This window comes from Prunus persica, chromosome G1 (assembly GCF_000346465.2).
Source record: "Prunus persica cultivar Lovell chromosome G1, Prunus_persica_NCBIv2, whole genome shotgun sequence".
Taxonomy (NCBI): domain Eukaryota; kingdom Viridiplantae; phylum Streptophyta; class Magnoliopsida; order Rosales; family Rosaceae; genus Prunus; species Prunus persica.
The window spans coordinates 18,766,215-18,777,240 of NC_034009.1; the positions used below are offsets into that span (position 1 = coordinate 18,766,215).

General features: G+C 36.6%; 2 protein-coding genes across 3 annotated transcripts in view; one reads left to right on the top strand and one right to left on the bottom strand.

The window, feature by feature from the left end:
• Positions 2,048–5,159, top strand: LOC18792833 (probable fructokinase-4). Its single transcript, XM_007222555.2, has 4 exons — positions 2,048–2,712; positions 3,461–3,793; positions 4,561–4,677; positions 4,805–5,159. Exons 1-4 carry the CDS (start codon positions 2,302–2,304, stop codon positions 4,931–4,933), a joined length of 990 nt encoding a protein of 329 aa, XP_007222617.1. The 5' UTR covers positions 2,048–2,301; the 3' UTR covers positions 4,934–5,159.
• LOC18790666 overlaps positions 6,767–11,026 on the bottom strand; it is a 7,946-nt gene continuing 3,686 nt past the window's right edge. The window contains exons 6-10 of one of the 2 annotated variants that reach the window (XM_020566936.1): positions 10,301–10,345; positions 8,661–8,784; positions 8,063–8,135; positions 7,546–7,983; positions 6,767–7,465 (exon numbers count right to left, since the gene is read on the bottom strand). In XM_020566936.1, the coding sequence (XP_020422525.1) occupies positions 8,067–8,135; positions 8,661–8,784; positions 10,301–10,345 (238 nt within the window). In that variant the 3' untranslated portion in view covers positions 6,767–7,465; positions 7,546–7,983; positions 8,063–8,066. Of the gene's footprint in view, positions 7,466–7,545; positions 8,136–8,660; positions 8,785–10,300; positions 10,346–11,026 lie in introns of both variants that reach the window. The other variant, XM_020566933.1, reaches the window with a different exon arrangement.

The window sequence follows — 11,026 nt, forward strand, 5'->3', positions numbered from 1 at the left end:
GCAATGAAAGATGCATAGGATATAGGTTTAGTAGGAATCTGGATCGAGATTTGAGCTTAAGTCGGGGTTGGAGTCAAAGTCGAAGTCGGGATCTGAGACTGAATCATAGACAAATTCGGGGTTGGGGTAGTCATCTGAGTCGGGGTCGGGGTCGGGGTCGGGGTCGTAGTCGGGATCAGGGTAGTTAAAATAGGATCCTGATTTAGGATCATATTCAAGATCATTAAAATAGGATCCTGATTCAAGATTGGGTGTGAGGTTGAAGTTTGTATTTGTAGGAGGTGAGCCACTTGGGCCAAATATGTGTAAAAGTAGTAATTAAGTGGAAGTTGGGTTCGTTTCAGAGTGATTTTGGATAGGCCAATAATCACTTTTGTGAAAAATCACTTTTACATATAAGTGATTTTATGGAGAAGCACATGGTAGGTTCTTCCCCTTAGAATCGCTCTCGTTATACCCTAGCCCCATCTCTCCAAAAAAAAAACTCCTAGAGCCGTTTTCACTTTAAGGAGGGAGGAAGCCATTGTTTTTCTAAGTGATTTTATGGAGAAGCACATGCTATACATGTGCTTTTGTGATAATTTTAATATGGGGAAGGGCTTCATAAAATATTTTATGTTAAAGATTGATTAATTACTTCTAATTTCAGCCATTGGATCACATGTATGGTACATTTTGACCCACAAACATATCAAATGGATGATTGAGATTAGATTATTATTTATTTATGATTTATGTTGAAGACATAATTATATAGAAGTTTGAGAACCATATAATTTAGAAATAAACTAAAAAGTTCAACTAAAAAACAAGCCTAATATGAAAATCCTAAAAAGATTAACGGAACATTCAAACTCATATACCAACTAGCCTTTGGTTTAGTCTAGTGATATTTTTCTTCACATAATTAAAGGAGGTATGTGTTCTCTAATAGTTGACGACGACGATATATATACTTGTGATGAGTTCGATATCTAATTAGTTATGGCTAAGCTTCATTATAGTGGTGGTGTAGCCTTGTTGTATGACTATTAGTCCGTTCTAAAACGTATCAAATACATATCCTATTGTTTTTAAACAAAAACTCAAACTCATTTATCTTACTATCATTGTATTCTAAAAAGTATCAAACCCTAAATCAAACCTGTATTCTATTTAAGATTTATTAAAAGTGAAACCAAATAAGATTATAAGTCCACTTATCCAAGGACAAATAAACTAAACAAAAGCGGAAAATGCTTCAAAAGATTGAGAAAGAAGAGGTGGATAATACTTATACTTCAACACCCAAACTTGACCATGACACCACACTTCCCCCCGGCCCCCTACAACAAATACAATAATATGATCCACTTGCGGTAAGAAACGTAACAGATAAACCTATTTCCATCTCACAAATCCCGCACAAAAAAAAGTCTTGAATCCCAAATAAAATTAACCATAAACAAAACCTATATCAATCTCACAAATCCCACAAAAGTCTTAAAAATCAAAATTAAATACCCATAAATACGTTAACAAAAAGGGACATTAGTGAATTGAGCAATTAATTAATGAAAAAGGATGTTTTTTACTCTTTATTTTCCCCTCCTTTGTTGGGCTCGGTATCCCAAGTGGGCCCCATAAAGGTGGTTAGGTTAATTTCACTTATAATATATTTTTTTTGAAGACTAAAAAAAAGATTATAGATTTATATAATAGTGAAAATATTTAGAATATTCCCCAAAAAAAATTCAAAATATCATAAAATATTATTAATTAATGAAAATATTAAGAGTTAAAAATATTAATTAAACGAAAATCATATAATTATTTTAAATTTTTACATATTAAAAATATTTAATGAAAAATAAAATTAGAACATACGTCTTATTTTTATGTAACAGAACTAGATTCATTTTAACTTTCTTAAAAATAAAAAAAATAAACAACTACACGTGTGCCAAGAAATTAGTAAATTATTTGGAAAAAAATTTATTTTTCTTACAATCCTTTCTTTTTTAAGGTCTCCTCATAAAGTCATAATCCATTTCACTCTAGGACCCCTCGCAATCCATATTATCATAATTTAATTTTAATTTAATTAGAAATCCTAATCCTTCCTTTTTAAGGCTTCCTCTCATAATCATAATTCATAATCCATTTTATTTTCGGATCATCCTCTTCCTCGGTTTCTCCCACTCCTATAAATACTCCCCCCACATTCTATTCCCAATCTCTCTCTCTCTCTTAATATTTCCCTCACCATCCACCAAACCTTTCTCTCTCTTCTCTCTCTGCTCTCTCTCTCTTTTAACAGCTATGGCTAACAATGGCGTACCGGCGACCGGAAAAGGCCTGATCGTGAGTTTTGGCGAGATGCTGATCGACTTTGTGCCCACTGAATCGGGCGTTTCGCTGGCGGAGGCTCCGGGCTTCCTCAAGGCCCCCGGTGGTGCCCCTGCTAACGTGGCGATTGCTGTGGCCCGCCTCGGCGGGAAGGCGGCGTTCGTCGGAAAACTCGGCGACGACGAGTTCGGCCACATGCTCGCCGGCATCCTGAAGCAATACGGCGTCACCGGAGAGGGCATCCTCTTCGATCAGGGCGCCCGCACCGCCCTGGCCTTCGTGACCCTACGCGCCGACGGAGAGCGCGAGTTCATGTTCTACCGCAACCCTAGCGCCGATATGCTGCTCAAGCCCGACGAGCTCAACTTGGAGCTCATCAAATCCGTACGTTTTCTCTTTCTATCTGACTACTTTTTTTGGTCTGCGTTTTTTGTGCGTTTTTTATTTTTGTCGGAAAATTTGGAGGGAGGAGGGGGCGAGGGTGGGCGGGATAATCTCACCAGCCGTTGACGGAATAGTTATCGCTGACTTTTGACACGTAAGCGCCACCGCCCTGGGACCCAAAACTAGATCTAGGATCCACTGGATCTCACTCACTCGCCTCTCGGCACCCGTAATTATATGATGCGGGGTGGGTCCCGCTTATCACAGATCTATTAGTAATGTTAGTCCAAAACATCCGCCCAAAGTTCGGCAGCGTGTGGATTTGGGAGCGTCTGTGTTTTCTTTCATCACACGTTCTGGTATGGGAGTGGGGGTTGTGATCCACAGTGTCTTTTGTTTACTTAGACCAGATGTCTCCCCACGCGCACCAATATGACTTTTCAATCATTTAAAAGAAATAATTGTTGAAATTTTTACCCAAAAAGAAAAAAAAAGGTGTTGAACAAAAGAGTAACCCATCATCACAGCATGGGAAATGAGATGATGATGGAAACGAGTCCCATCACTCCTTTTCACATTTTTTTTTGGTTACATGAGCGTACGTTTTTAATTAAAATTTGGTCATGGGCCCTACTGGTTTATGTCAATTGGGGCATGTTGCCCAAATCCAGCTTAGCAAGCATGTGCCATGGAAAGGCACTATTCATGGTTATTAGCTAAGACCAATTTTGGTTTTGTGTATATATAGGCCAAGGTGTTCCACTATGGATCCATAAGCTTGATTGTGGAGCCATGCAGATCAGCCCATCTAAAGGCAATGGAGGTGGCCAAAGATGCCGGTGCATTACTCTCCTACGACCCGAACCTGCGGCTGCCGCTGTGGCCGTCTGCGGAGGAGGCACGCAAGCAGATTATGAGCATATGGGAGAAGGCTGATTTGATCAAGATTAGCGATGTGGAGCTTGAGTTCCTCACAGGTAACCCTAAAATTGATGATGAGAATGCATTGACTCTGTGGAAGGACAACTTGAAGCTCCTCCTCGTCACTCTTGGTGAGAACGGTTGCAGATACTACACCAAGGTCAGTTCATCTCATCCAATACAATACAATACTGTTTCTTGCACTTGCATTGTTGTATAATCTAACTTGAGTGTGCTTTAACCAACTCACCTAAGCTATATTTGCATAGTTGTATAATTAATTCTGACTTTTTGTTGCTTTGGGCAATTGGGGTTAGGTAGTGTTAGGTCATTCTCATGATTTCGGTTTGTGGACAAAGGAAGTTGGATTAGTGGGACCCATATCTCAGTATTCTCTTCTTCTTTTTTCCATTAGTGGGACCCATATCTTAATATATCTTGATCTCAAAGGAATCATATCGTGATCTAATGATTTGAATATTAAAAAAAAGAAAATAACAACACAACCTTTTCAAAATAACAAATGAAATTGGAAAGTGGATTTGAGTTATTTGTTCTTTATTTTGTTGACAACTTTTGGAATTTAGTATGTTTTTATAGGTAGGGGTTTGGAGGTATTGTATTCTCTTTAATGTGGGGGGGGAGGATGGGCATCTGGGTGGTTGAGTTTTATTTATTTATTTATTGCTTTTGTTTAATGGAATCTACGCATGGAGGGGGACTTAAGCATGATGCAAATCAACACTCCCTTGTAAATGAACTCAGTTGCAAATATGTGACATGTTAGTTAAGGCAGGCATTGCTGGTTTGCTCCAATTGATTGATTGTTTTTTTTTCTTTTCTGGGTTGATTGCTTTGATTGATTATTGTTCTTTTCGTTTCGGTTTGATTAGTTTGATTGATTGTGTGCTTATGAAACAAATGCAGCATTTCCGGGGATCTGTGGAAGCCTTCCATGTCAAAACAGTGGACACTACTGGTGCTGGTGATTCATTTGTGGGTGCCCTCCTTGCAAAGATTGTTGATGACCAATCTATTCTTGAAGTAAGTATTATTATTATTCTAAAAAAAAACAATAAATATTATGGATTTGATCCATATGCATGTTAGTGCTAGAAAGAAGAAAAACATAATGAATTATTTAATTTATGTGATTGAATTGAATGTGCAGGATGAGCAAAGGTTGAGAGGGGTGCTGAAATTTGCAAATGCATGTGGAGCCATTACAACCACCAAGAAGGGAGCAATCCCTGCCCTTCCCAGCGAGTCTGAAGCTTTCACCCTAATCAAGGGAGCTTAGAAGAAGATCTCAAAACAAAAATACTTTTGCTCTCTTTTTTTTCTTCTTCTTTTTAACTTTGTAGGACGTCTGTTTCAATTTCCTTTGCTTATTGATTGGAGAGGGGTTTTCCAACCTCAGTTTCTGCTTTCCTTATCTTTTTGCCCCTGCGTGTTATGATGGAAAATTGGCATCGCTTTATGCATTGCTGAATAAGTATATAATTTCCTCACACATTTTCAGTTTATTTAGTTTTTGGATGTTAGCTATTAGTATTATTTTATTATTCTATTTGTTATTACAAAAGTAATTTCCAAGAAAACCAAGTGGGTAGGAACTTACAAGAAGTTCCAAAGTAGGTTTAGACTTGACAAAACCAAAAGCTGCAATTAAAATTGAAAAGGGAATTTCTATATATCACACAACTTTTATTTTTATTTTTTTTATACAAGCGATATTCTACTTTAATCTAATCCGAGGGGGATTCGAACTCTGGTGCAGAGTGAGGAGCACATTTTTTATAACCAATTTGGCTAACCCCATATCAGCATTCTTACACCAAACTTTTATCGTATCCTAAAAAGTTCCCATTTACCGTATAAAAAAAGGTTACAAAAATAGGAGGTTTGGCCCTTCAGGGATTTAAAACAAAAGTGGGGTATAATGAGCAACTGGCATTGTGTACATACAATTTCCCATTTAAAAAGGGTACAGATTTATAATATAGGCCTTTGGATTGATGACTTTATGCATGCGGTTGCCTAGAGAAGCCCATGTTGCGCTCACTGTTCTACATAACATGGTCTTGCAAAGGAGGAGGGCTCTCCTCTATGGCTGGAGAGGAGCCTCCTCATTTACTAACTTCAACACTTGAGGGAACAAATTCTTAAAATTCAGGAAAATATAGCAGGGAGAGTTCCTTGCTGAGGAAAACCAAAAACCAAAAAAGAAAAAAAAAAGAAATATTTAGTCATATACCCATTCTTTGTACTAAAACTATAAATAAACCATACACCATTTAATTTTTATAAACATACCATTAAAAACCCAAAAAAATGGCAGCTAATCTTATTGAATTTAATTTTAATTATTAAATTACTTTGATACCCCATTGAGTGTTTTGGGCTTTTTTATGAGGTTTTTGGGTTAAGTTTGTTTTAAGAAATCAATTGTAGTTTTGTAATTTAAAAGAAGTAAATAGGCTTTGGGTGTGTTTCTAAAGTCCATTTCATATAGGGTTTTTTAATAGAGATATTTAGTGATATACCCATTTCTAGCACTAATATTATAAATAAACCCTACACAATTGAATTTCTATAAACAAACCCAAAAAAAACCCAAAAGATGATAGCTGGCCTTATTGAATTTAATATTGATTATTAAATTACTTTGATGCCCTATTGAGTGTTTTGGGTATTTTTATGAGATTTTGGGATTGGGCTTGTTTTAAGAAATTGATGGTAGTTTTGTAATTTATAAGAAGTTAAAAGCTTTTTTGTCATGTTGTAAATGGGCTTTGGGTGTGTTTCTAAAGTCTATTTCATATAGGGTATTTTTATAATTTGGGCCCCCATATTGGGTATAATAGTGAATTCCCCTTTTTAATAATTTGAACTCCTCTATTGCTCTATTGGGTATTATAGTAAATCTCCCAAAAAAAATCCTAACCAGAAAATCCAGAAGGCCATCTCTCGCCCTTACATTTATAAGCCGTAAGTTAGTCGAACAAAAACCACAACGCATTTTAAAACCGTTCAACCATGTGTAAAGTGTTTTTCTGAATCTTCAAGCCTGTAAAATCTTCTTTATAAAAAATATGGCAAATATCACATAGAACTAAAAGTTGGGTCAGCATAAGCAGGAAAATTGATTGATAATTACGCAAAAATATCTCTTATGTCATTAGCTAATTTAGCTTTCACAAATCATGACGAATACCCACAAAACTATATTATTTAGTCTAGCTGTACATGATGCATACAAAAAAATGTCCTTTTACATTACACTGCAACCACATTACCATTGCAAAAACTACTACCAACCTCTTTTTTTCGCCGTGATTTCCATCTGACGGATTTTCTGCTTGCATTTGGGGCAAGCCAATAGTATCAATCAACATTATCCTCTCTTCCTCTTTTAGTTGTTCCCTATGAAGTTTTTCCCACTTAATTTGAAATAAGTTCTTGATCTTGAGAATACCTTCAACGATGCTTCTCGTTTCACTTATGCTCCACTTCCTTTTCTCTGTTCTAAATTCTTGGAAGACAACCTTGCAGGCACAGTCAAATTGTCTTGAACGTAATCTATCTTTATCCTTCAAAAATTCTTTGCGACTATTCTGTCTACTGGCCTTTCCAAGCTGATAGATGTATCACTTGCAACATCATCTTCCCTTAAACTTATTGAATCCGGAGGAGATGACATTCCCAGACTCGCACTTTTTCTATATTTGGCTTTTTCTTCAAACTATTCACCATACATTTCTTATTGTGTTTCAGTACTTGCCCAACAGTGTAGAAATTGAAATGCGGTCATCTCCATCGGCGGTATTATCTGGAAAAGTACATAAAATAAATAATTCGAAAATCTGAAAAGTGAAACTATAAAGATAAAAACGTATTAAATATTATTACCCTATTTGGTCGTTGACACCACTTTGTTTCATTGCTTTAATCTGGGCATAGTACCCACAAAAATAATGCACTGCAAATTGCATGGCTGAGCAACAGTCCATTAGAGAATCAGCAAAACGCTCAAAAGTAAATTTCTTTCCCTTGTTGAAATACTCCCATATTCTTTTCCAATACCCACTACTTTTTTGCTCATCTCCATTATCTGCATCTAAGCAAACATTGAGCCAAACAGACACAAGCTGATTGTCTTCATCGATTGAGAAGTTACGAGATCTTTGTTCCATTTTGATGGATTCTATTTGAGCAGGATTTTGAGATGATAGAAGAGATTCATTGGAAGATTTATCAACCGACATGTAGCCATGCGTTGAAAAGGTATCGCTAGGGTCTGCATCGCTGGTATTCTCTGTGGTCATTATGCCTATTGGTCTCTACAGGCTAATAGATTATCACTTGAAACATCATCTTCCCTAAAATTTATTGAGTCTGGAGTCGAAGGAGAAGTTGTAGGACTTACAATTTTACTTATTTTGGACATTTGTTTTTTCGGAAGTGTCCACCATCCACATTGTATTGTCCTTCAATACTTCCTAATAGTTAAGGGAAAACACTAATAAGAAATTGCATCTAAAGGTGGATGGAGAAAAAAAAAATCGGTACAAATAAAAAAATCCCTGCCATGTTTCCCTACAAGTATTACAAGGCACAATCCAAAATGGATTCATAGCCTTTGGTACACATGTTAGTCCAATCATGTCATAGAATGAGAAACCAAAAATAAAAGTCTGCATATAAAAAGAATACTAAATTGTAAAATGCAAGAAAATATCTAAAATTTCCATTCTGAAGTTTAAACTCACCTCCAGAGGATTGCAACATGCAAATTCATAGATCTACAATATATATGAACTTCATTGTGACAAATAACATCAAACTCCTTAACCCAGTATTTCTCAGATTGAACCTAACAAGGAAGTTTTCTTGGAGGATACACGATTGCATAAATACCATTTCAGTCCATTTTCGTTTTATTAACTCTATTTTTGAGGACGGTGAGTGAAGGAGTGAAAGCGGTCAGTTTACAGTGCAATGGGCCGTGGTTTTAGTTCACTAACCTCCATCTGCAAAGACCTCCAAGCAGGCTTGCATATTTCCCACTTCCCCTGCATATGAGCCAAAAATGACTCTGCCCATTTTTCCTTGCTCCCTCCCATGCTTAGATCGTAGGGGACCGAGAAACTATTCAACCATTTAACAAAAAGTAAATTCCAATCATGTTGGTTATAAACCATCAAAATAATCATTATGATATTAAAAGTTTGGCCGTCTAAATGATGAACATGGTTATCACAATATCACACCATCTCACAATTCGAAATAATAAAAAGCCACTCTTATGACCATAATTTCTAGATTTCTGACTTTTTTCCAACATGAAACCCGACTGAAACAATGAATGACTTCTTTGTCAGAATGATAAGAAAAAACTACTGGATTTTCTTTTTTATGCCCATCAATTGATTGAGCAGTTGAACAAGGGGAAAACGGATGGTCAATCAAACAATTGAAGTACAATTTGAAAGAAAAATTTGGAGCTGATTCAAGTAGCCAATTCCCACCCCAAATCCTCATTTCCCTTTGCATATTGAAACTAAATCCAACTTCACCCAATGATCCTTTTTCCCTTCTCCTTGGCTCTCCCACAAAAACCCTCATAAGTCTTTTAACTCTGCTGCCACCTAACGTGGGATTCTGAACAAAGACAAAGAATGAGTGGGTAAACTTTCCAAACCGACTGCAGTAATGTGTGCCTCCCTACCCCTTGATAAGACAACATTCTTCCACCCTTCCAAACTCTTTCTCACTTAGTAGACAACAAGGTCCCAAAACTTACACCCTCTGGAGTTCCACCCACATACGCAAGATGCAGATGAGACAATAGGTCCTCTGTCTATGTCCCTTAAAATCCCAAATTTTCCCCATGGCCATCCATTTTTCATTAATCATTACTGCATACTGACATCCTTGGCTCTACCTCATCCATCTCCGACCAAAACCCTTTTCCTGTAGCACAAAGTTCAAAATTCCTATTCCACGTTATCATAAGCATTCTTTAAATCAATCTACTCTCTAACTCCTCTTTCCTAATTTTCCCACAATCCTCTATCAGCCCATTAGCCACAATTCATCCGAATTGGTCTCTCTTGATTGCAGACATGAAACCAAGCTGATCAACCTAAAATTACTACTCTTCAATGAATCCGACTTCTTCAATATAAAGCAAATATAAGCTGAATTAATTTTCCCATTAGAACACCCTTCCTAAATAACTCCTCAAAAACCTTCCTAAAGTCTAAATTTATAAACTCCAACAATGTTGAAAGAAATCCATTAAAAATTTATCCTAGTATTTCACTGTACAAGGCAATCAGTCATCCTTCCTTAAAAAACAGAGTCCTAAGTGCAACAGCATGGAATCCCTAAGCCCGAATCAAAGGACTACTTAGGAATATGGGGTGAGGTTCAAAACAACACAAAAGTCACCTCAGTTAATAGCAGAGATGCATGAACCACAAAACATCTCCCTCATCTTCCGTACTGGTGTACTCATTCCCTAATGGATTTTTTATATATTAATATAATCCATAGTTCGTGCACTTAAAAGCAGGCTTTTCTGTCTTATTCATTATTCTTTTATACTCGCACCAGATATCCATTGAGAATAACACTAAGTAAAAATTTAATGGAGTGTTACCTCAAGAGTTCTTCTAGTTCAGATTCTTTATTGGGGGTTCCGTTCCTGCAAGAATTACAAACTTTTATGTCAACAAGCTACATGTATAAGTCTCAATGTACCATACATACACTACTTTAATTTACGCAATGTATTTGTAAGAAGACTGACATTTGGTTCGTACTCTTAAGTAAATTAATTGCTCAAAATTGAGAACTATTTCATAGTTTTCCACACATCTTAGAGGACAATGAGAGATTGGTATTCACACTAGTTTCTTAAGCTGAAGTTCATTGGAACAAGCAAACGTACCACAAACACAAATTTACTTTTATTGGTTATTGGACTTCTTGCAATCCTAGACATTGCGTCTCATTACTCCTTTTTCCCCGAAATGAAATACACGTAGGATGCCATGTTAGTACTTTTAAAAGAACAAAAATATGTATATGTGGCCCAAGAAGGACATTGAATATCCTAGTAATTGATAGCTGCTGGTTTAGTTGGATTCATGTCATTGGCCCAATTGGCAAGAGAAGAGTGGTCCACGTGGCAGCCTTCTCACCTTTCAATTGCATTCAGTTGTGGGCTGTTTGTTAGTCGGTTTTGGGGTTGTTAGATTAGTAGTTAAGTCTGCAGTTCAGGCGGGAATATTAGTTACGAGTGCTAACCCAGTTTATAAGCTGGTTTTGTAAAGCTCTCTGTTGTTGAATTGTATTGTAAAAGTTCCGAGTCAATAAAGTTACT

Excerpts from the sequence above, each read along its gene's own strand:
- LOC18792833 (XM_007222555.2), top strand. The coding sequence starts at position 2,302 with ATGGCTAACAATGGCGTACCGGCGACCGGAAAAGGCCTGATCGTGAGT. Across the intron at positions 3,794-4,560 it reads GTTGCAGATACTACACCAAG|CATTTCCGGGGATCTGTGGA; the intron begins GTCAGTTCATCT and ends AAACAAATGCAG. Across the intron at positions 4,678-4,804 it reads ATGACCAATCTATTCTTGAA|GATGAGCAAAGGTTGAGAGG; the intron begins GTAAGTATTATT and ends TTGAATGTGCAG.